Source organism: Plectropomus leopardus, chromosome 12 (assembly GCF_026936395.1).
Source record: "Plectropomus leopardus strain MGB_pleo_1.0 chromosome 12, ASM2693639v1, whole genome shotgun sequence".
Lineage (NCBI taxonomy): Eukaryota > Metazoa > Chordata > Actinopteri > Perciformes > Serranidae > Plectropomus > Plectropomus leopardus.
Genome location: NC_142187.1, coordinates 6,837,520 through 6,863,955, shown reverse-complemented (window position 1 = coordinate 6,863,955; position 26,436 = coordinate 6,837,520). Strand labels below are relative to the sequence as shown.

Below are 26,436 nucleotides of genomic sequence, written 5' to 3'. Positions count from 1 at the left end.
GCAAAACAGCTGTGGTGGTTGTAAGGCAGGCACAAATACATCTCTTGCATAGACTGTGTGCAGGGTCTTAGCTAACAAGCTTACTAACTGTCAGTTAAAGCTAGCTCGCTCCAACAGCTTGCTTTATTCACCTTCAGTTACTCATATATTGATTAAATTACGTACAATTCTGATGATAAAACAGAAAGAAGCTGGTGAGACGAGTCTTCGGGTGTGGTGAATGTAACCACACAGCTGCCATCCTCTGCAATCTAATTTTCACTTCCCTAACCCAATTGCAGTGGCCATTAAATAGACTTTTGGTAACATATTCCTTAAAGAATACTACAAAGTAGCCCCCACCATGCCAAAATGCATGTGTGTAAACCTTTTTTTCCTTGTCTCCTGAGCCTAAAAGTAAATCCATGTAAATCCATTATTAGCGAACAGTACATGCAAGTCCCACAGTACAGAATTCTCCGGCAGCATCCAAATGTAACATAGCAGTCATGGCTAACTCAAGACAATCATCAACTGCAGGATTGTATTTTCATCCCAGGTTGTCAAATGCCCACGCATGTCCATGTCCCTCATATGTGCATACTGATGCCTTTTTTTTCTCCATCAGATGCACCCTTTAACATCTGTATATGACACACAGCTGTCTCCCTGGTGAAACTCATTGTAACACTTTGTTTAAGTTGTTGATCGGTTGTGGTTAGGTTAAGGCAAAAAATATACCTGGTTTGTCCTTGGGGGACGTCTGCGGCGCTGTTTTGCTCCATCCTCCACACAGCTCTATATCCCACCAGGAGCGTCTGTGAGGCGTTACAGAAGCAGAGCGTCCTGCCAGCTGATACTGCAGACTTTATGAGATTGTGTTTACTTCATCATTTCCCTTGATTTTGTGGTCATTTTCTATAGATTTTTGTGACTGTACCATGGCTGAGTAGGCTACGCATATAAATGCTTTCCTTTTCTGTCTGTTAAAATTCTGTTTATTGATGTTTTTACCCACTTTGCTGTGCTGCAGCCTACATTCCAGCCAGGAACAAAGTAAATCAAAGAATTGTGGCCATGCTTTTAAAAAACATTCTCAACAATTATACAGATCAGTATAAAAAATCCAGTTAAGGAGTAGATAGAAGATTTGTCTGTTTTTTAGTTAAAAAGATATTGATCTTGTTAATTATACAGATGAATAATTAATAATGTAATTATAAACCGTGTTTAACTGTGTTTTTTGTTAAAAAAAAATACAGTGCTGTTGTTGATAACGATCTACTTTCTGTCTATTTTATGTCCGTGTACTGTGAAACTCCTCATCCAAGGACATTACTGCTATAGTGCCAGCAATAGAAGAAATACCTTATCCTGCATCTTTCTTGCAATTAGTACAATAGGGTTTATGAGATCTGGGAGCAGTTTCTCTTGTAGGGTCGGTCAGCAGTGCAGCCACAATGCACCAAACCTGTATTAAATTCTGGCCTCTGCAAAGTGATGATTTACACTTTTATTGCTTCTTTTGCTGCACTGCGATGAATTCTGGTTTTGGAGTTTAAGATTTAAAGAACACCGTGTTAATCATGCCTTTGGATTAATTTAAACAGATTTACAGATGCTGCATCCTCAGTGTCCTCACTTCAGCACATCATGACTGCGCTCATTTAAGTTAATGGAGTGTGTGAAATTGTACCTTTAGCTCTGAACCCGCAAGACCTTTTTTTAAAAAAATATTTCTTCAATGTATTTTCCTAGTCGGAGCAAAATGAAAATGCGTCTTTGGAATTCTGTGGGAGTTCCATTTGGCGGCCCATTGCTCGGATTTCGTGTTCATTTAGTTCTAAAAGTTCAGAGTCATCCCTTCATGTTTGGTCTGATAACTCCAAGCCTCCTCATCAGGATGTTATCACAGATTAGAGTCTCTGCTCTCTGGTTTTCCAGCTCCGGGGGGAGTTGTTCATCTCTCTGAAAATAATGATATGAACAAGAAGAGTAGATGAATATTTAAAGTGAGTGACATTCCTCTTTAATGAAGTACAACTCCTCTATTACAGCGCGTGAGCTCCCCTCTGCAGGCGGTGGGATCCCCTACCAAGCTGCAGCGCCTGGGATCAGCCTCCTCTGACATGCCCAGTTACGCCACGCTACAGAGGGTGTCCTCGCCCAAACAGTCGCCCAGCCGACTTGCCAAGTCCTACAGGTTGGTTCAAATTCAGTCTGACCAGTTTATTTAACACGGACCCGTTGTTAGGAGCAGATTACGTATGAATTTTTACTGGTCCCAAAACACAAAAGAATTTATTTGCAGGGGGTCGATACTGTTGGTGATCAATACCAATGACTCAACAATTACTTCACCTGGTGCTGAGATCACACTTTCTAGCATGTAGTCCATAGCCTGCATCCACAAAAATGCTGAAACCAATTTTAGTAACTCTGCAACAAGCAATACAACCGATATCCTGTAAATTTTACCCTAAATTGATAAAAATAAAAAAGACATAGTTAATCCTTTGAAATATGGAGCAACATCACTTTTTTGTGCTGCTTTGAGATGCCCTTTACAGGTATTTAAACCTTTGAACCCTGAGCAAACTGGTGCGTTTTTTCAAAAACTAGTAGATTTAGAAAATTAAGTTAAAAGTATTAGAAAAATACCTAGGGAAAAAAAGAAAAAGCTAAGGAAAAACTGTATTTGTCCCACATTCAAAATTATATGACAAAATTATTATAATGTTTAAATGCATTTCCTTTTTTTAAAATTATTATTGTTTTTTCTTTTTTTGTTTTGTTTTGTTTTGTTTTTGGTCTTATTCTTTTCCTTTTTCCTTGCTACTTTTGTTATTTCTTCTTTCATTCCTCATTCAAAAATGTTCCACAAATTGCAAGAAATTAATAGATGTAGAAAATAAATTTTAAGAGCTATGGAAAAAAGAAAAAAGCCAGGGGAAAACTATATCTATAATGACCATAATTACATATATTATATTATATATTCATATTCATTTAAAAAAAAAAAAAATTAAATTATAATATATTATATTTAAATATTATATTAATTTTTAAAGCATTTTTTTCAGGTCTTTTTTCCCTTTTTTATTTTGTTTTCCTATTTCTATTTTTCCGGCAATTTTCTTGTACTTTTTACTTTTTTCCTGCTACTTTTGTCATTTCATCTTTCTATGCTCATTGCCTTCTTCCTTCTTGTTTTTGAAAGAAACCAATTAAATTTGCTTGGGTTTCAAGGGATTAAACAATACACACTTTGAATGCGTTGCGCTTACACATTTCTGGCTTTCAGCACTAGCTTTAAAGTTTTACTCTGCTATAGACAGTTAAAGGCACTACACACATTAGTCTACAGAGTTCTATGCATTGAGTGAAGGGTTTAGTGCTTAAGGAAAATCTTTGATGAAGCTCCTGAAGCACAATCCTTACATTGAAAAAGTGTGAAACAACTAATGAAGTCGCAGATTGCTGGTGGGCCGGTCATTACAAACTCATGCTGTGTAGCCAAATGTCCAAACCCACAGAAATTTATTTAAACTTCTCATGGAGATCCTAATGTTTCCAGAGATACCAAGCATTGTGCGTCAGGCTGACTTTGGAGGCGAAGTGTATAAAATATTTGATGGAGTGGTGCAGCCATAAAAAATCTTGGGATTTCAATATAACACTCAATGTAATATTGTTGAATTTTAATAAAGAGCTGAACCATGCTGATGTATAAGATATATGATACTGTCAAAAGGTGTAAAATAAAGTCAGATTTATAGTCCCTGCATCCATTTTTCCTCTGCCCATGACTACAAGGGCCTGCAGGTAGAGTTTATGACTAGTGATGGGCAAAATGAACAAACAAATCTTTTTGAATGACTCTTTAATGTCTGGTATATACCAGGTCAACTTGTCGAATGTTTAAGTGCTCATGAATCCCAGACTTTTCCCAACCACTGTTATCGCACGGTACTGCTCATGCTGCCTGCTACAGGTAGTGAACAAAAATTGACTGAATTGGAATCGAGTCCAAACTCACCAAATGAGACCCAATGAGTGGTTTTCTCGAAGTGACACGTCTGCTAAGATAGTGCAGCAACAGCACCGAATCAATGAGTGAGGCCTGATTAAAATGAATTTGAATCGAGACCTTTGCCAGCTTCTCCGATAGTCATTCTTTGGTAAGTTCAGACTTTGGTGTGTTGAGCTTTGAGTTTTAATGTGATAACAGCATAGACAATACTGCTCAGTGCAAAGTAGACAGATCAGGTAAACTATGAAATATGATCAGAAATTAATTTTTTCAGATTATACCAACATCACTTGAATGCAGCACAAGACTGCAAAGGTAACGTAAGTTAGGTGATGTCTGCTAAAGTACAAAGAGGAACTCATGCACTCCCAGTGTTCGTTTCTGCCTTTGTTTTTGGACTATATTCACTCCTTTAGATGATTGTTAATGATTTTAAAGTTACTTAAGGGGAAACAAAGGGGACAACTGAATATTAAAAGGCACTTCAGCAGCTTAGCATTGCACTATGACAAAGTAAGGGAGTATACAGGAGAGAAATTTAAAAAGATGGGTAGTTTCAAAAAGCTGAATCCTACATTTCTCAAAGTGCAACTCAATAAAATCTTTTATTAGTCCATCCCCAACTAGAAAACCAGCTCCAAACCATTTTACTTAGGCTTGTCAGTCCTACAAATAGTTCTACCCACAGCTGGTTTTAAGTTCCCTCTTTTCTCTCATATATTTTTTTATGGGACTTAGTTTCCCATCATCTGATTCTGGGAAATGTTTATTTTGGACAAAAGAATTTCAATGTCACAAAACACCAACGCCACTGTTCCATTTCCTTCTCCCGCAGCACCTCGTCGCCCATCAACATGGTAGCATCGGGTGCCGCCGGCTCCTCCTCTCCCCTCCCCATGGCGGCCTCCCCCGGGGGAAACCACAGCTCGTCACCCATCCACCAGCTCAGTTCGGTGGTGGGAAGCTACGCAACCCTGTCGCCCACCAAGCGCATGCTGCATCACATCGGAGCAGACGGCTACAAGATTTCCCACGAGCTGTACGCCAACGCAACCCTGCAAAGGCCTGGTAGCCTGGCAGGTAGAGGTCAAGACAATTTCATTCTTACTTCTCTGTGTGTGGATGTGTAAAATGCTTTTTGTCATATATCCATTTAGAGAATTGTCCACTCTGAATGTATCCTAATGGTTCATACAAGTAATTGTTTGTTTTAGAATTTGAACAACTTATTGGTAAATTATTGGAAGATTAACATTCATAAACAGTTTTATTTATTTATTTACTTTTAGCTTGTAAGAAAAAAAATTGTAATCTTATTAATGATATGAATTCTGGATTTTTATTTTTTTTTAAATATTATTTAATTATCTGAATTTCATTTCCCTTTTTTTAGATACAATTTGGTCTGTGAGATTATGATTTATGGGTTTTCTTCAGGGCGTATTGGAGACAGTTCCATCATGTCGGTTCATGATAGTTAAACTCATACGACCCCATTTTCCTTTTATGTCTGATTGGTATTCATCAGCACGAGCACAAAGATTCAAAAGAAAATATATTACCAAATATTTGATTGAAGTGGCTCGAGGTTTTCTTTGTAACATATTAGATTGCAAATGTACTCATGAATTTTTGAGCAATGTATGAATGAGATTCATTGTCTTGACTGAGGATTCTTATAACAAAGTTTTAGCTTTGTTTTGGGCTTTTCAAAAGATGGATTTGTTATTTTCTTTTTTTCTGTTATTTAGTTAAATTAAAATGTGCTCATGTTTAATTTGAAGTGATTCATTAAAAAAAATCTGAATATAATCACAAAATTGCAGATATTTTGTGATGTATTTTTAACAGATACAGATAGCAGCATTGAATTACAACTCTAACAGGTTCACGTGGTCATGGCATGTGAAGTGATGAAGATTTGACAGCTTTTTAAATATCTGTCTATAGCTAAACATATTGAGAAGTGATTCAAAAACCAGTACAGACTGCATATCTGACCTCCATCCTCCATGTGTATTTCAGGCTCAAGAGGTTCCTACAGCAGCCAGCACAGTCACCTGGGCTCTGAGTTGCGACCCCTGCAGTCTCCTGAACACCACATTGACCCCATCTACGAAGACAGAGTCTACACCAAACCCAACCTTAGAGGTCAAGGTAAGTTCTGATGGGAAAATGGAGGCCCAGGAAAAGAAAGACTCAGGTTTATTTAAGGTATAAAGTACTTTCCACAAATACAAAGTCTACAAAACTGTATCCCAGGAGGTCAAGGGAGTAGACAGGAGGTTGTTTGAGAGTCTGAGTGGAGAGCAAACATTTCACAAATGATGTAATGATATAGTAGCAGCTTTGCAAACATATTTAGGTACACGTTAAATTTTTGATTTTTCTTTAGGGGGGAGGATTAAAATTTGTGTCTATGTAATGTCACAAATAACCTTTAGACTGTGCTGCTGCTGTCCTCAATAGGAGGAAGGCACATGTCAGAGGTCACAATCAGTCAATCAACCAATCAATCAGACTTTATTTGTATTGCACTTTTCTTACAAGCAAAACTGTAACACAAAGTACTTGATACAATAAAACCAGAAGTCACAATATACAATATAACTGTACTATACTAATAGTAATAATAATAGTAATTACTAGATGGTATATCATTTTATTATTTTTAACATTTTATTATTTATACATTATATCATTTTATCTATTATCATACTTTGTCCTGTTATCCTTTCATTCACATTTTATCTACTATTTAGAGTATTTATTATTTATAATTATAATAATAATAATGCAAACTGCATGCAGAGATCATACCTTCTATACAACGGTGAAGCAACATGACAGCACAATATTCCTTCCTTGAACAGGCACTGTAAAAAGGGGGTATTCTCGCTATAAAAAAAAGCCACTGTAAAGCTGGTGGAGGATAACACCCGCCAAAAGCATTTTGTTATTCTGGCAATCCTAAACTGTATTGCTTATAACTGATCTATAAGGCATAAGTCAATTACATCACTTGTTGTAACTCATAAACCTTTAATAAAGATTCATTATTAGTAAGTGATACTGCAAAGGCAGAGGGGGGACAGGAGGGCAGAGGGACCTGTAGTTACACTTGAAGCAGATCAGAGTGAGACTGTAAACACAGAAAATCGTCTTCACATTGTGCAAAATTATAAATAGCTGCAGCATGCTGTAATTCACCCACTGAACCTTCTAAATTTAAAAATGAGTGAGTAAAAGAAGATATCACATGACACGCTGAATAAGTGATGGATCAAAGACATACTGTACAGCATACTGAGAGGTGCAGCAGCAAAAAGTCTGGTCCAGTTAAGAGGACAGAGTTTTTTAATGGTGCTGAGAGATTTCCTCGTCCCATCTGATCATGTAGTGCTATTTACCAGATCAGGTAGGCAAATCCAATTGGGGTCTCAATGGCAATTTGTCTCTCAGTCACAGTCTGTTAACTAATTAGTTTCAAGGCTGAAAATTAATCTCAATTAATCCCATGGGCGTTAGCTTGGGTGCTTTGAAATCAAAACAAATCAGCCGTGTCCTAAAATGTTGTCGCCGGCATGCTGCTGGTTTGGTCTCCTGAATGTTGCTGCAAAGAGAAGTGCACGCAGAGAGAAATATGAAAGAAAATCTTGCTCTTTTGTTCCAAAACAGTGAGATTCACCTTATTAATTAAAAGATTTAAGGTCCTGCACACACTGATGGGTCACTTTGACGCATCGAAATAACTCAATCATCATCGCCAGCTTCGAGTCGATGAACAGTCACAACAGCAGCACTCTGATTGTCAAATCTTTTTTTTTTTTATTTTACTTAGACTTAACTCTGCTTTTCTTTTTTTTTCCTCAACACAAAGTAGCTAACTTTGTTTCAAGGTCAATTCAAGTAGTTCTTGAAGATAATGAACAGAGTTTGAAACAAGCAGACAACACTTTACACCTGACTTCACATCACAGGTGAATTTCCTCCAGCCCTGTCAGGGTCCCCACAGTTATATAGTTACACACACAGATACACACACACACACACAGGCTGACCCAGCTCACCTCCCTCAGAGCGAGCCGGTGTAACCGTGTGGACTATCATGCCCAAATGGTTTCTGAAGTGCTGTTTAACAAGAAGACAATATTCCTCTCTCTGTTTGAGAGTGACAAAGGAGGCTGACCAGGCTGTGTGTTATGATGTCTTTACTGCAAGTGTGGACTACTAACTGGACAAAGAGGCCCAAAACTCTCACTGTGGGGCAATTATTTTTGGGTTATTGGATTAACTGTAAGTATGTTGTATATACCTCACACTTCTAGAGCAGAATATAAACTAAATCTAAAAATATAAATGAAAAATGAGCTTTAAAGGAATCCTTCACCCACAAAATGATCATTTTCATATCAGTTACCCACCCTGTGTTACACTGAACTAATGAGAAAATTATTTTCTCACATGATTATAGTAAGGGGAATTCAAAACAGAAAAAATTCTTGATGAGTTTAAGTCTTGGGGTCTGCATTTAAAGAGATGCTTCGCTGATTTTCAACTAGCTTTATATCATAGCAGTGTGGGTGGTGTTATTAATCGTGGCCCCCTATTACTTCAATTCATCAAGATTTTTCTCAGTTTTTTTGATTCTTCGTTTACCAGTTTTCTTCATGAAGTAAATGTAACAGGTGGAGAATAATTGATACACAAATGATCATTTTGTGGGTGAAGGATTCCTTTAAGGGCAAACTTAATCACAGAGTGGAAAGTCAGGGAGCGCACAGCTCATTTTTGCTCCTTAGCATATTTTTCTCGAAACCTGGTTAATCTGGCTGTGGAAGAGGAGGAAAGTATTTAATTGCCATCACCAAGACCTTTCACATGTGCCTGCAAGTTTTATGTGTGACATGTTTACTTTCCTTTACTTTTTTTGCATGTCTTTTTGAATTGACTGCTTCTGTTTTTTTTTTTTGTGATTACATTTTTCTAATGAATTCTTTCACCTGCCCGCCCTGTTGAGTTGTAAGTTGTCACCTCGGTTTGCCATATTAATTTGCATATGAGTGTTTTGCACTCATTGCATTGTTATTTTTTTTTCTTCCTCCCTTTCTTCTTTTTTCTTCTGTGCTGTTTTGTTCCATTGGTGCTGGTGTTGTTGCTTTTTTTCTCATTGTGTCCCCGTGAATCCTTGTGTTCATGTTTGGTTCCAATCTCTCCATCCCGGCTACATCAAACCCAGTGGTGAACCAGTTGTACCAAGAGGTCCTCAACTATCTGCTCTGTCCCTACGCTCCTCTTCCTGCTTTAGCCCCGCCCTCCCCCGGTGTCGACCCAATCCCTTTGCAGCGAACGGGAAGCCAGAGCGCCGCCGGCACTTTCCAGAGAGGCAGCTTTGCCGCAGGAGGCGGGGCAGCTGACTACGCCAACCCGTACCGCACTCTGCAGTTCTGCCCGTCCACTGAGTCGCCTTACAGCAAGTCGGGCCCCGCCCTCCCCCCTGAGGCCGCCCTGGGCCGGTCTCCATCAGTGGACAGTATCCAGAAGGACCCAAGGTGAGATAAAGAAACATGTTTATGTCAAATCAGCTCCGGCTTGCTGATGAAGCCCTTTGTTCTGCTCCCTTTCCACTTTCACTGAACTTACTGAGGGCCAGATTCACCAAATTAAACATCATTATATATATAACCATAAGACATAAAGCTTAAACAAAAATAAAAAGTTTAATTGCAATCCTCAAGAAAAGTTTCAAAGTCACACCCAACAGTTTGTAGCACCTCAACAGATTGCTGACTGTCAGGATTTGACGGTCCGGTGCAGTAAAAGGCTGGTTGAATCTGGGCTTTAGTATGAAGCACACATCACGCCACATCTTTCACTGTCCTCTCTAGTTTGCCTGGTGTTGGGGCTTGTTCACATTGCCGTATGAATTGCCTGCACACACCTCTCGGTCCAATTTAAAAGTTTGCTATCGCTGTTCGGAGTGGAGTGCCTCTCCGTCAGTGACAATCAATCCCGTTCTGTGCAGCAGGTAGACACAGTTAGTGCGGAAAGTGCATGAAAGTCTGCTTTTAGACCAGGAGAGCTCTGAGTGTGGGTGTGTGAGCGTGAGGGAGAGAGAGACTGTGACAGACAGATGAGGAAAGACTAAGAGAGAGAGACATACAGAGACAAAGTAATAGCTGTTTTTAATCACTCTTTTGTCCTAGTTACAATCAAGTTTGAAATACTATTCCAATTGTGTCTTGGATTTTTCTTTCTTAGCCTCTGACTAATGACTGCACAGACGCACTGTCACAGATAGAGGCAGCCTAATTAAAGTTGAAGTGTCTCCCTTTGTGACATTTCAGCTCAGGTGTAAGCAGGAGATATCCATATTTTTTTATTTATTTAATTGTTTTTTTCGCTCAAATGTAGTATTTCTAATGAGGGAGTCACTTTGTGCTGAACTCCTTATTATATGAAACACAAGAAAACTGTGTGTGTCATTAGGATAGGTGACTTTTGTTGTTGTTGTTGCCATTGCTCTTTCCTCCATCGTCCAAGTGTTGATTTCTCTGTGCACATTGCACTCACATTGTCTGTTTGTTCGATCCTGAGCTCCGGCATCATCGGTGCTTCCAGCATCCACACATCTGCACTGCTACATTCAAAGGACTGACCTGTGATGCATGGCATTTTCACAACATGCACACTCAGTGCTAGCACTGGATGAATGACACAGCTCTATCAGAGGAGCCTGTCGTCCACATTGAGTTAAAGGGAGGGTCGCCCAAGATTATAATTGTGCAGGAACATTCTGATCCAGCAGCTGTCAGGGTTTTCTGTTCTGCAGCTCAACTAAGAATAGTTCAAAAAAGCATGTGATTATCTCATATTAGTGTAAAAGAATCCCACAAAGAAACCAAAACCATCAATGTGCAAGTCCATCTCTCAATACTAATGGCACTTAGCCCCAAGCCTTTTTGTTCCTACTAAAGACATATTTATAGTGCATTTGTTGGGGAGTATTTTCAGCTGCGGATTAAACCTAATTTGGTGGTTACTTTCAGCACTAGGGTGATGTATATGGGACTGAGATAAACTACAGAGCCCATAAAGGTCTATGGCACAGAGGCATATGATATATAATTTCTAGGAGATGTAGAAAATTTACAGGAAATGCTTATAAATAAGCAGTGTTGTAAATTTACAAATCCTTGGATGGCAAAGGAATGGCCTGCCTTACAAGGTACAAGGTAGATTCATTTATTTATTTATTTTAAGCGTAGTTTAGGAAAAAAATGAAATTAAATTTGACCTGAAATCCTGCTGCATCTTTTTGGCATCAAAGGAGGAATTGAGGAGTCTCACAGCCTGGGGAAAGAAGCTGCTCCACAGTCTGGTGCTTCGTCAGCAAACCTTACCTTACTCTGTCTCTGACTGGTTTAATATGATGTTCATACCGTAACTCTCTCTTGCCTGACCCGAACCAATCCAACCACTGACGGTAACAAGTACTAGCCACTCATATAGAGTAGGGCAGGTCATTCCCTCACTATACTAGGATTTACATGTTTGCATTGGTGAAGCTACTTTGAAAGCATAGCTTTGCAAGCTACCAATTACTTCACAGTAGAAGAGGTTGAACTACAGCAAAGCTACCATACATATCTAGTTTGGTTAACTGAAGCTACCTTAGAAAAGGTAGTCCAAAAATATCAAACCAAAATGTACATGGAACACAAAATTTCGACAAAATGCTATTTAAAAGCACAAAACTCACTTTCATTGGCAAAATGCAAGAAATGTCAGCTTTGGTTTTCATATGCGATTTCCATCAGTCGAACACTTTGCTTCAGAATCTAGAGTCCAGGTATGGAGATTGCACGCAGCAAGATTCTCAATTGGCCAGGTAACTTTTAAAATAGCATGCAACAACTTCTCAGAATATTTGTCAAAAAAAAAGAAAAAGAAAACAAAACAAACAACAACAACAACAACAACAACAACAACAAAAAAAGGATAATCAATACTAATGGCTACTTGTGGCAAAATGGGGTGCAATTACAGTTGAGAAGCAACTTTCTTCTTTTATGGTCCAAAAGTGTTTGTAGTTTCAGAATTTAATTGCACAAGAAATGTTAAAAATTAACTACACTAATCTCTAAACAGACATGAATATATAGTAGTTCAAGCAAGCTACTCCAAAATGTAGTTTAACTACTGGTTTAATTACAAGTATTTCACTATCCCCAACACTGGTAGAGATAAGAGATAATCCTTTATTATTCCCACAGTGGGGAAATTTGCAAGAGATGAGATCAATTCTTGTTGGTTTTGGTCTTTTCTTGGGATTTGTTGAGAACAAAAAAAAAAAAAAAGACACCCACCGTATTCTTTAAACAAACATGCTCAGCTTTTTGGATATTGGCCCATTGGTTAACGTAGCTGTTCAGTGCTAGCACCACAATGATTAGACAGTCACATTACATTTTCCTTCATGCTTTACTCAGGTATAATCTGTGTGTAGTCTATGAAGATGTGATACATCAAAACAAGAAACATATTTAGAACATTAAGGATTCAACTTAAAGAGATTTTGAAAATGGATTCACCGAGTTTGAGAGATGAATTACTGCTTCATTTTTTTCTTCTTTTTTCTATTGAAACAGTTTTATGTGAGCAAACATTTATTCATCATTTGCCACTACCTCAGTTAATGCGAGAAAAAGTAGTTGCTTAAAATATACTGTATATGTAGATATTTTGTATCTTGGTTAAATTTACACATAACACATTACACATAACAGGCTTAGCAGCTTAGCTTGTCATTTACTCACCATTTAGCTTTACTGGTACAAGTCCTGCTTTTCAGAGATAAAGCTTGTCATTTTCAGACACACAAAACAAATTGAAATAAATTACGCATGAAGGATTTTGCCATCTATATTCAACAGCTAGGTTGACTAACAGGCCAACGTTGTCCTCACTGTCTGAAAGTACTCTGAGAATTGGCTCTGCAATCTAGATCTGAATGTTTAAAACCATCCTGTTCAGTGTGGAAGATGCACACAACAAGGCTGTGCCCAGTTTGTTCACTCCGAAGACCCTCTCTTTACCCGACATATCCACCATCTCCCCACCACCCGCTCTATGTGCATGTCCTCCACCCTGCCCACCTTCTCCACCATTTGCCTGATAACCAAATGTTGAGAGAGAAAGACGAGTCTAGTGGCTACCTCTTGATTTCTATTTACTAATCATCACAATTCTGACGGTTATTGATTAATTTGTTGCCAGACAGCCAACAAATACCTCTCTCTTGTTTCTCTCTGCCTGTCCCCCCTCGATAGGTACGACCCCGAATTCCTTGTGTGGAATCAAAATCAAGCCGAGCAAAGAATGACAAAGTAATCCAACTATTTATTTATACTTACACATTCTGTCTATCTATCTTACCTTTGTCTCATTCACTGAATCTTTCCATCCTCTCTATATGACACCAGTATCAGACGCAGATGTTAATGTTAATGGCCACATGACATTTCCCATTTGTACTGTCACCCATGTAGTTCTCTACTAAACAGGGACCACTTTTATTTGATATGGATTCTAAATTGGAGACTCAGAGGACTGGCTTTCAAATGCACTACATTATGTCATTGCATGACATCAGAATGACATCCTCTTTGAAAACACTAAGAAAGAAGTCTAATGACAAATTTCTTTAACTAATGACATTACTGATTGATTTTTTGCAAATTGTTGCAATATGGCTTATCAGAGCCTCTGTTTTTAGATTGGTAATATTCCTCATTCTCTCCTTTGGCTATCCACCCATCCCTCCATCCATTTATCTATCTGTTGATTTATTTGGTCATTCATTTGTCTCCATTGTCTGTCTGTCATGGTGATTTTTGAACGTGCTCTGTGGAGGTTGTATTCGTGTAGCTTTCCCAGTGTTTTGGCACCGGATTTTGATTCTGGAGTCAGTGGTATTGATCTTCTCATCTCCACCAAAAAACAGAAATGCTTATTTGGTAGTCTGTCTTAGTTATTTTGTTGCTGGCTCTTGTCTGATTTTAGTGGAATCAAGATTTTATTTTGTCCATAAATCAATATTTTCAATTCGACAACCTGCTACACTGGCTAAGAAAAGTAGCCAACAACAATGGCAGAAACACAGTACTGGGTGCCATGGTCCAAAGTTCTCTGCTACTATTAATACTTGCAGAAACACAGCGTTAGCTAACAGTAGCAGCATAGACATAGCTTCATCCAACAATGAATTTATTGGCAGCAACAAAATGTTTGCTAACAATTGATGAAATGCCCTAAAAACTTGAGTAGGGCTGGAGCAGCTACTTGTACCGCCAACCAGCTATATCATTCACCCTCTTTCAGCCCACAATTAGCCCCCTTTGCTCCTTAAAAGCAGAAGCAAAAAAACTTGAGAAAATGCTATGTTAGCATTTAGCTAGCTATGGTTAGAGTTACGTGTGGTTACTTATAAGGTAAGTCACATCTTTATGTATAATTAAGACAGTAAAAGGATAAATTGGATTATTGCTACATTTGGCCTCATATTGAGTCACTAATAGTTTGCATTATAACAGAGTTCACCTAAGCGTGCTGTTGTGGGTTTGTATACACGTGATGAGCATGGTTTGCAGGGGGTGTCTGATGTAAATAGAATGTTGCTGCAGCTATACATGTATGGCGCAAAAAACTTGGTATTTCACCTAGGGGGCAAAACATTACATCTTGCCTGATTTACATGTATTTTTTTAAAATTCAGTTTTAGTTATGTTGTCATTTTGAGAAAAAAAGTCATTAACAAATGTTTTTTTGTTATCAAAATTTACACTGGGCTTGTCTCATCCTCCACAAAGTGACCCACGGTAACACTCAGACACCTTGATGAAATGTAAAGATTATAGACTGTGGGGGTAGAAATAAAATGAAATAACTAAAATTATTTATTGCACCGACGCTGTCTGAATCAGCATAGTCAACAGATAAAAACTGAAGGAGTGTGGTCATTTCCACCATCTGCAGCTGGCTCCCTAATGATACCTTTATCCCGTAAAAGCCTCAAACAAACATCATTTCGCTGATTTTATCAAACTGCTCACTGACAATCTGGCAAATCAAGGCACGTTACTGTGGAGACAGCCTCTTATGTACTCCAACGCATTTCCTCCTTCAGGCTGCCAATAATTTATGGAAATGTTCCCGCTAACACGTAGAAAGATTTGTGCTAGACAGGATCCGACCCGATTGTAAAAGTGCCTCATTTTATTTCATGCTCATAAGCACAGCGAGAAGCTCTGATCCATATTCAGTCACCGGGTTGAGATGAACTCCGTGTGGTGTGTGTGTGTTTCTCAGCTCTGCCTGACATCTTCTGACCTTTCGTTCATCTCTTCCAGCCTCAGTGGGCCAGTCAGTCAGCCATGCCATCACACCCTCAAAGACACACACAAATACACACACATTGTCTGGGTAACGCACACACTTTTCTTTTTATTTCTCTAATTTTCTCATTGCCGCAGTCTTTTTTTCTCCTTCTATTCATTCCTTTGCTCACTCTAACCTCCTTCACACATTGAGGCCAAGGTGGGTCAGACTATTACTGGTTTTATGTGTGTTGATTGGGTTCACAGTTCAGTTTCATATTTCTGTATGCAAGCATGTGAAGTGCTTGTTCATCTAATAAAGTAATACGTTTTTCTAACATTTCCATTTGTCCACATGTTGCAGTAGTGACCCATCTAACCCTCGCTGCCAATCAGTGAATGCAAAACAGTGTTTCACTGCTGCTTGTCCTGTGCAGTCAAGTTAAAAAGAAAGAAAGAACTATTGAGAGGGTAAACGCTAAAACAAACGTTAAAAACAGAAATTCTTGATTTACAAGTTTGCAGACTTCTTGCTCTGTAAGACACAGTAACCGTATATTTATAATCACTTAAAAAAACGTAAAAAAACGTAAAAAAAATAAGACTTTTCCTTAAAATTTGTTTGCCTTTCTGTTATGTCTTTTATTCAATGTTGGACTTAAGTTTGTGTACTAAAAGGTTTCATCATTAGGCTGCATGCAAGCAACCACACACAGTCAGTCACTATGTTACAACAGACTACACACAACTAATATGGTAAATACCTGTGATTTAAGTACTGCTTAGCAAAGAACAGATGACAGGTGTCCGTCTGGAGAGAGAGAGACAAATAAGAGCTGATAAAGACAAACAGAGAGAACTCACGCTACAACATCATTGCAAGTACAATTGCATGGACTGTTGAGTTTATCCAGTGTTGTCCATCATTAATCAGCCACTGTGCTAATTACTGTATCAGCCCAACTTATTGTAGACAGATCCCTGGTGGTGTTTTGCTGCGTTTTGCTACGAGATCAGTTTGTTTTGTGATACTAAATAATACAACACTGGGCTCTTTTCTATTCCCGTTCTCTATAAATACACAGTTGTGTTTTGTTGTTAATCAGCCACCTGAAGTTGTCAGATATCCTGCTGAAGAATGAATGCAGTGAGTCAGCACCCTCCTCAATTTATTTTTGACTTCTTATAGTCCCACAGCATTTCATTCCTCTTCTTCTGTCACTTTACTCTGCAGGTTTACCCTACCTGTCTGTCCGTATTTCTGCCTTTCTATCAGGGAATGACTCATCAGACGCATCTCCATCCCCCCACCTCAGATTTGCCCCCCCCCCCCACACACACACACACACACACATACACAAAGAGACACAGATATACCCAACACAAATCGCATAGTTCGCTTTCTGGTTTCAAATCGTTCTGTTCCCCAAAAATCCTGACTCACAGGAAATCCTTTCAGCCAGATATAGCAATGAGCATCATCAGCCTGCAGCTCTTACATTACAGCGCCTCACCCTGCTTTCTCAATACATAATTCATATATAGTTTATTCATTTACTGGGTTTAATTGTTGGTTTGCCTGCATGTCATATTGTGGTGTAAATGTTTTGGCTATGGGTAACACAATTGTGCACACACACACACATTTGCACACCTAGACAAGTGGTGATGCGAGATAGCCCACCTGGCTGGTTGGGAACAAAGAGTGGATTGAAACTTTGTCAGTACTTTGTCCCAGTCCAGTGAGTCGCCAAATGAAACGTTCAGCTCTCCTGTGAGGGATTTCAGACTCACACACATGCATATACACACTTACATACGCACATTTTTGGTGACAGGAAATTTGTGAGTAAATATGTTTCCCACATATAAGTTGCAAACCAAAAACTGGCTTTATAGGAAAAAACAGGCAAAACGAGAAATTAAAGAAAGTATATGGGAAAGAAAAAACAAAAAGTTCCTTGCAGTGACAATATCTTTCTGTCAAAAACAAAAAGTATAAGAAAATTAACTCAAAATTATCCATTTTCTTCCGCTTATCCGGGGTCAGGTCGCGGGGGCAGCAGCCTAAGCAGGGAAGCTCAGACTTCCCTCTCCCCGGCCGCTGCGTCCAGCTCTTCCCGGGGGATCCCGAGGCGTTCCCAGGCCAGCTGTGAGACATAGTCTCTCCAGCGTGTCCTGGGTCTTCCCCGGGGCCTCCTACCGGTGGGACGTGCCCTGAACACCTCACCAGGGAGGCGTCCTGGAGGCATCCTAATTAGATGCCCGAGCCACCTCATTTGGCTCTTCTCAACGCGGAGGAACAGCGGCTCTACTCCGAGCTCCTCCCGGATGACCGAGCTTCTCACCCTATCTCTAAGGGAGAGCCCAGCCACCCTACGGAGGAAACTCATTTCGGCCGCTTGTACCCGCAATCTTGTTCTTTCAGTCACTACCCAAAGCTTGTGACCATATGTGAGGGTAGGAACGAAGATCGACCGGTAAATCGAGAGCTTTGCCTTTCGGCTCAGCTCCCTCTTCACCACGACAGATCGGTGCAGAGTCCGCATTATTGCAGACGCTGCACCGATCTCCCGCTCCATTCTTCCCTCACTCGTGAACAAGACCCCGAGGTACTTAAACCCCTCCACTTGGGTTAGGATCTCGTCCCCGATCCAGAGGGGGCACTTCACCCTTTTCCGGCTAAGAACCATGGCCTCGGATTTGGAGGTGCTGATTCTAATCCCGGCCGCTTCACACTCGGCTGCGAACCGATCCAGTGAGAGTTGGATGTCACAGCCCGATGAAGCCAACAGGACCACATCATCTGCAAAGAGCAGAGACCCAATCCTGAGGTCACCAAACCAGACCCCCTCAACACCGTGGCTGCGCCAAGAAATTCTGTCCATAAAAGTTATGAACAGAATCGGTGACAAAGGGCAGCCCTGGTGATAGAGGAGCCCACTCCCGAGTCCTTAGGCCCTGCTTCCTCACCGGAAGGCATGTCGGTGGGATTGAGTAGGTCTTCGAAGTATTCCTTCCACTGATCCACAACGTCCCGAGTCGAGGTCAGCAGCGCCATACACAGTGTTGACAGGAGACTGCTTCCCCCTCCTGAGACGCCGGATGGCGGCCCAGAACCTCTTGGAAGCCGTCCAGAAGTCGTTCTCCATGGCCTCACCAAACTCCTTCCACGCCTGGGTTTTTGCCTCGGCGACCGCCGCAGCTGCATTCTGCTTGGCCTGTTGGTACCTGTCTGCTGCCCCAGGAGTCCCACAGGCCAAAATGGCCCGACAGGACTCCTTTTTCAGCTTGACGGCACCCCTTACTGCTGGTGTCCACCAGCGGGTTCGGGTGTTGCCGCCCCGACAGGCACCGACCACCTTACGGCCACAGCACCGGTCGGCCGCCTCAGCAATGGAGGCACAGAACATGGCCCACTCGGACTTAATGTCCCCGGCCTCCCCCGGGACATGGTTGGAACTCTCCCGGAGGTGGGAGTTGAAGCTCCTTCTGACGGGAGACTCTGTCAGACATTCCCAGCAGACCCTCACAATGCGTTTGGGTCTGCCAGGTCTGACCGGCGTCCTCCCCCACCATCGGAGCCAGCTCACCACCAGGCAGTGATCCGTTGACAGCTCCGCTCCTCTCTTCACCCGAGTGTCCAAGATATACAGCCACAAGTCCGACGATACAACTACAAAGTCGATCATTGAACTGCAGCCTAGGGTGTCCTGATGCCAAGTGCGCATATGGACACCCTTACGCTTGAACATGGTGTTCGCTATGGACAATCTGTGGCGAGCACAGAAGTCCAATAACAAAACACCACTCGGGTTCAGATCGGGGGGCCATTCCTCCCAATCATGCCCCTCCAGGTCTCACTGTCGTTGCCAACGTGAGCGTTGAAATCCCCCAGCAGAACGAGGGAGTCCCCATAAGGAGCACTCTCCAGCACCCCCTCTAAGGACTCCAAAAAGGGTGGATACTCTGAACTGCTGTTTGGACCATAGGCACAAACAACAGTCAGGATCCGTCCCCCAACCCGAAGGCGGAAGGAGGCTACCCTCTCATTCACCGGGTAAACTCCAACGTACAGGCACTGAGCCGGGGGGCAATAAGTATTGCCACCCCTGCCCGGCGCCTCTCACCAGTGGCATCTCCAGAGTGGAAGAGAGTCCATCCCCTCTCGAGAAGACTGGTTCCGGAGCCCACGCTGTGTGTCGAGGTGAGGCCGACTATATCTAGTCAGAACTTCTCAACCTCGCGCACCAGCTCAGGCTCCTTCTCCGCCAGAGAGGTGACATTCCACGTCCCCAGAGCTAGCTTCTGCAGCTAAGGATCGGACCACCAAGGTCCCCGCCTTCGGCTGCCGCCCAACTCACACTGCACCCGACCCCTATGGCCCCTCCCATGGGTGGTGAGCCCACTGGCAGGGGGTCCCATGTCACCTCTTTGGGCTGTGCCCGGCTCATGGGTAAAGGCCCGGCCACCAGGCGCTCGCCATCGAGCCCCACCCCCAGGCCTGGCTCCAGGGGGGGACCCTGGTGACCCACGTCCGGGCGAGGGAAACTCAGGACCATTCATCGTATTCATCATAAGGGTCTGGTGAGCTACACTTTGTGTGGTCCCCCCTAGGACCTGTTTGCCATGGGTGACCCTACCAGGGGCATAAAGCCCCCGACAACTGAGCTCCTAGGATCACTGGGACATGCAAACCCCTCCACCACGATAAGGTGGTAGCTCAGGGAATTAGTGAATTTAAAAAAAAAAAAAAAAATTAAAAAAGACGTGTTTGATATTCACAATTTCAATTTGTGCCATTTAAGAGTTAATGCGATTTGCGGCAATTGGTTTTGCAATGTTCGACTAGGATGGAACATGGTTACCCCTCACTTTTCAAAATCTTTGTGTGTGTGTGTATGTGCTAGGGATTTTAATACAGTATTATCTCAGTTTCAGTCAGTGAAACTAATTGAATGGGGTCGGTGAATTAATAATGAAGAAATTAAGCCATATTTTAAATGTATTCATGGAAGATCAGTTTTATTGTAATGTGTTTGCTAAAGATGTCACCTCATGTCACCTCTGAATATTTAAAGGATGTGGTGGAGGGTAAATGTTCCTGCCCAAATAAGTACCTAAAAAAGGAGTTGCATTATAGAGCTATTAAGCTAAAAATCCTTTGTAACTACCTTACAGTATTCTACTTTTTTTACTCACGGGGCCATGAAAATCATTGTTACGCAATTGTCATTTTTCTGTTTTCCACAACAGCAGTGCTATCCAAATATGTTGCATACTGTTGTCTTAACTACAACACTAAAACAGTGCAAACATTGCCCGAGTGAACACTTTTGCTCCAAGTTCACAGATGGCTCAGTAGTATTTGCTCATCCTGCTGTGATGTTGTCGCACAGTGTTTAGGACTGGGAGCACCATATCCTCCTGTGTTCCCTTCTCTCTGGAGGGAGAGAAACACACACACACACACACACACACACACAGCTACACAGAGAGAGAGAGAGAGAGAGAGAGAGAGAGAGATGCTGAGTGAAAAGTAGTACAGCTCCAGGCTAGATTTAGTGAATGAATGAACCATTATAGTACAGCTTTCTGGGGCAGAACGCACACAGGAGAGAAGACAGACAGTCTCTTCATTTAATTTAGTTTCATTGCAACTGTAGGTAAATTCTTTTAGATTGTTAGTCTGCACTGGAATTGAGTTTAGTTTTATCGCAAAACAGCAACATATTGCACAACATGTCAACTGTATGCTCATTTTTTTCAGCATGTTGACATTAAATCTATGCTGAATGTGTACATTTTTGTGTGTGTTTGTGTGTGTGTGTGTGTGTGTGTGTGTGTGTGTGTGTGTGTGCGTGTGCGTGCATGTAAGCCCTCAAAGCACCGCAGCCCAAGGCCGAGGGTTGAGTTTGATCCACTGTGATGTGCCACTTTCTCTTCGGGGCTGCGACTATTCTAGGCCCTCTTTCTGTCAATGTGTGAGTGCATATGTGAGTGTGCTCTTTTTTGCGTGTTTGTGTTTATTTCTCACACAATCATGGCTCCAGTCATGTCAAAATTTGTGTGCACAGTGGTGTTTTTTCTTGTCCTGGTGTTCTGAAATTACCCATTTGCTAGGAAAAATGTTGGAACTGCAATCCACAGATGCGTTACATTCGCACATTACTATGTAGATCATGTTTGGCCTAAAACATTTACGCTTATTGGCACCAAACCACTTGAAAAGTAGGGATGATTTGGTCAAAAACACCCAGGTTTGATGCCACAAGCGCCGCTGGGAAATGATACGTTGTCTCACTCAAAACACCAAGGTTCGGTGCCACATATGGTGCGCAGAAGAGCTGCCATGTCCCGCTAAAAATACCCAGGTTTAGTGCCACAAACACCACAGAGAAATGTTGCAATGTCCTGCTATTTAGTGCCACAAATGCTGCTGGGAAATGTTGTGATGTCCTGCTGGAAACATTCAGGTTTGGTGCCACAAACTTCACTGAGAAATGCTATAATGTCCTGCTTATAACACACGTTTGGTTACACAAATGGCGCTGGGAAATGGCGCAATTTCTCACTAAAACCACTCAGAGTCGGTGCCACAAACACAGCTGAAATTCTGCAGCGTCTTGCTAAAAACGTCCAGATTTAGTGCCACAAATACCGTTATGAAATGCCACCATGTCCCACTGAAAACAACCCTGTTCTGTGCCTAAATGGTACTGACAAAAAATTGCAATGTCCTGCTAAAAATACCCAGGTTCTGTTTCACTGTAATGGGTCTGGTAATTCCTGCAATTTCATGCTAAACACACCCTGATTAGGTGCCACAAATGCCGCTTAGAAAACGCCACCATGTCTCCTGAAAACCTCCAGATTTGGTGCCATAAATACTGTTGGGAAATTCTGTGATATCCCATTTAAACATTTCCAGGTATGGTGCACAAACACTGCCGGGAAAAGCTGCAATGTTGCAATGTTGCTGCAATGCTAAAAAACACCCAGGTTTAATGCCACAAAAAGCCCCTTGGAAATGCTGCAATGTGACGCTGACAACACCCAGATTCAGTGCCACAAATGCCACTTAGAAACACTGAGTTTCTCACTAAAATCAACTCAGTTTGGTGCCACAAATGCCGCTGAGAAATGCTACAATGTCTCGCTAACACCCAGGTTCAGGGGCACAATGAAACGCTGCAGGATCGCCAAAATCAACTTGTTATGTTTGGTAATGTCTTGAAAAATGGTCTGCAGCTCAGTGGGCATCGCATCTACATATGACACCATCCCTAACACTTCATGATAACAGTCAGCTTTTATGATATGAATATGAATAATCATCTTTGTTTGCATAGCACCTTTCATACATAAAATGCAGCTCAAAGTGCTTTACATGGGAGAGTGCTTAAAATGAAAACCTTACAATTTTTTTGAAATATAGAAAAATAAATGAATGAAATAAAAATTTTATACAACACATGGATACCATAACTCTGGAAATAATTTACAGACAGGTCAGAGATGGAAACAAATTAAAGGAATATAAGTATAAAATAATTGTTATACAACAAAAGTCAAAACAGAAAAATGCCTTTTAGCAAAGTCATTTTAGAAAGATTGATATGATCCACATGAAACAAATGTAGCGTACTTGTGTTTTGCACAACTGTTAAATGGGAACATTTAATTTTGGTTACTGGGCTGTCTGAAACATACCTGTGTGTGTTTTTGTGAGTGTGTGTGGGTGCATCAAATATTCTGTGCCAACAATTGTCCCTTGATTCAAGTGCTAACTGTCCACTCTATTATATGCATAAAGTGTGCGTCTTTGTCTATGTGTTGTCTTGTTTGTGTGCGTGTGTGTGACCTCACACTTCAAGAAGAATATGAGACAGAAATGTTGTGGGAAAAGACGAAGAGATAGAAGAAGAGACAACATGAGAGAAAAGAGTGTTTTTATAATAATTATTGTAGAGTGCTTCCAAAAGTGCCACTTTGGCCTTCAAGTAGTGTTTATTCTGTGGCCACTGATGTGCCAGTAACATCACTGTGAGTTCTTCCGATGAGTAATGGACCTGAAAAGCACTTCTGCAACCTCATTTCACCATTTCAGTAGATGGGTGTTTCAAGAAAAAGGATGGAGAAACAGTTTAGAAAACATCGGAGTTGATGGACTCATATGAAAGCTTCCTGACAGCTGCCTTCTTGTTACTAAAAAATATAACATTTACAAAGTGTGTGAGACGATTGGATATCTCTGATTATTCTGTACTAAGGGATATGTTTACTGCACCGTGATGTGGTCAGCTAGGTAAACTCAAGTTGCATTGTTAACCCTGAGTTCTAAAGCGCAGACAGAGCTTCCAATGTACACATCAATATTTATCAAAAGATTTTTTTTTTGTTTTACTTTGCAAATGTCAAGGCAAGCATGACAAATTACGAAAACTGAACATAGTATGTTTACTTCCCACCTTCTGCTTTTTATCCTTACATTTCATTTTGCTATATTGTGCATTATTTGCTGTTAAAAAAACAGTACAGTTATAGAAGAACCATCAAAATCCTATTCTTAGAAATATATGTAGCCTAATATTTTCACTTTAAAATGTCTGAAAATAAGTAGACCTACATTATATGTTTTGTTGAGTTGTGTACTCCAAAATGTTTCTAACAATGTTCAAATCCATAGAAATCTATAGAAAAGGAAATAGATGACTTGGTTGCTCTGTAGGCTAAATAAATAAATGTAACTAAATAATGGTGGTGTAATGTATTACAATATATTTTGTATTGAATTAGTAAGTATAAAGAAGCATAAAACCAAAGTATTCAAATAAGGGACAAACCGTAGTCCTTTCTATAATTAACACATTTTTTTGTCTAGATTCCAGTTGATCAGTTTAACCCTTTCAGTTCATCGAATGATTACATAAGCAGTTGAGTCTGCCTGATAAGTGGAGCCATCTGGTTTACTAGTTATTAAAGAAGCTTCGTGTCTTCAGGCGCTGTTATCGCTGGTGCGCCACTCTCTAATTACAATGTAAGAAAAAGCCATACACACATAGCTGACAGCTCGCTCAGCCGGAACCTTAGATGTCATATCGGCCAATTAACCCACAGGGTGACCTAAACAAGGTTATGTCATCTCTGATCATAGTTATTGAAGCGCATGTTGCTGTACGTGAATAACAACATTATGTATGTTAATGCTGCGGCCGTGCATGTGTTGTGTGGAATCTGCCTGCAGCAAGGCCGGGAAAGAAACGGAGAGAGAGGCAATGGAGTTTAAATGAGTTTTTTAAAAAAAGAGAGAAAATTGTTAAAGAGAGGGGGGATTTCAAAGAGAGAGAGAGAGAGGGAAAAATAACCTTTGAAATTATTCTCTCTTTCCTTCTCTCTTCAATTTCCCCATTTTTCAAACACTGGGTTTATCCCATTGGCCCATTATGAAACTCAGAGACAAAAGCTTTCTAATCCTGGCTCTTCTGCGCTGCCTTTGATGGCTGTGTGTGTATGCAAGTCAATGAGTGTGTATATGTGTGTGTTTGACTACTATATGTGTGTACTTGTGTGTGTGCTGTAAGCTGCATACTGAGTTGTCCTACGGCCCTCGCTGCTGTGTATGTGTGTTGCTAAAAACCTGCGATTGTTTGTGTGCGTGTGTTTATGTTAGATTAGACTGAAGTGAAATTATCTCCACAGGGACGTGGGGCTGTTGCTGCATCAAGAATAAGATACATCAAAGAGAAATGGGTTGTACATTAGAGCAGAGCAAACAAGGCCTCTACACACAGTCCAAACTTTGCACAACTGTCAGAAAATATTGAATCAAATTTAGGCAAAAGTGTGGATTTAAAAGAGAAAAAAGAAATGTATCAAAAGAGCTTACTGAAGTAAATCACAATGATACAATAATGTGGGGAATAAATCTTTGCTCCAAACAAGAAGAAAAAAAACAGTGCCTACTGTGAAATCAGAGAAGTTAGTTATATGTACTTTTATATGTAATTTTATGAACTAATGCAACTTAAAAATGACAAGTTTAATTAAATAAATCTTTACAAGTTTTTGGCAACTTTAGTAGACCAAGTTTACTATGCTATAAATCTGTCGTATATTCTTAGACATGTTAAGAAAACAAAACTTGATGATCTCCTAACTTAATCATTGCCAAAATCCTCGTCATGATCAAGTTAAGTCAGACTTACTTGGTTTACTGAGGTTATTAGAGAGAACAAGGCAATTTCATGTGTCGTTTTTAAGTTGCAAGAACTTCACAAAATCAAGTGAATACATCGTAATTTCAAGTAAGCTTAACTCCTAGATATAAATGATTATACTATAGATTATATATTTATAGTTACATTTCTTTAGATAGTTACTTTCCTTTTTCAAGGCAATCGGTTTGCACGATTATTTAAGTAAGAATCAATTTGTACAATTTTACAGTGCAGCTGGTCCCTAGAAACCGTCGCTGTCAAGGAAACGTGATATTCTGTTGCTCAAGGTGACAGATAATCTACATCGATAAGCCCCACCTCCCTCTCCTCCCTCTCCGATCCCTCACTGCAACTTCATTCTTGCACATCACATCTTTCTCACATTAATCATCTGTGTTTCTGCTTTCACACACACCCTTACACACGTGTAAGGGGTTAGTTGGCTTAGTTTCGGTGTGTGTGTGTGTGTGTGTGTGCGTGTGCGTGTGCGTGTGTGTGTGTGTGTGTGTGTGTGTGTGTGTGTGTGTGTGTGTGTGTGTGCCCAAAGCATGCCTTTAGGCTAAAGCACTGGTTGACCCTGGGTACACTCCAAAACCAAAGCAGCTGGGGCAGTTTGAAGAAAGGATTTATCACAGCAGGAGGAAGCTCTGATAGCACAGTGCTGTACTCTCCGATGATACTGCTGTTGTGAAACACCTCCATAACAATGCATAGATAAAGAATCCTATATGTTTAGCATCAGGGGCGCAAAAGCTGTACATGTGCCAACACTGAAAAAAAATGATGACAAGGACCGGACTGTCTCTAAGTTCATGATTGTTCATTA

At 40.7% G+C, this 26,436-nt stretch overlaps 1 protein-coding gene across 10 annotated transcripts in view; it reads left to right on the top strand.

Annotated features, from left to right (window-relative positions):
* Positions 1 to 26,436, top strand: part of ctnnd2b (catenin (cadherin-associated protein), delta 2b) — a 198,381-nt gene that overhangs the window by 114,482 nt on the left and 57,463 nt on the right. For 4 of the 10 annotated variants that reach the window (XM_088085332.1, XM_088085330.1, XM_088085338.1 and 1 more), the window contains 5 exons: positions 2,037 to 2,182; positions 4,848 to 5,098; positions 6,038 to 6,169; positions 9,252 to 9,564; positions 13,345 to 13,401. In XM_088085332.1, coding sequence (XP_087941458.1) covers positions 2,037 to 2,182; positions 4,848 to 5,098; positions 6,038 to 6,169; positions 9,252 to 9,564; positions 13,345 to 13,401 — 899 coding nt within the window. The remainder of the gene's footprint in view (positions 1 to 2,036; positions 2,183 to 4,847; positions 5,099 to 6,037; positions 6,170 to 9,251; positions 9,565 to 13,344; positions 13,402 to 26,436) is intronic. The other 6 variants (XM_088085336.1, XM_088085335.1, XM_088085334.1 and 3 more) reach the window with 4 other exon arrangements.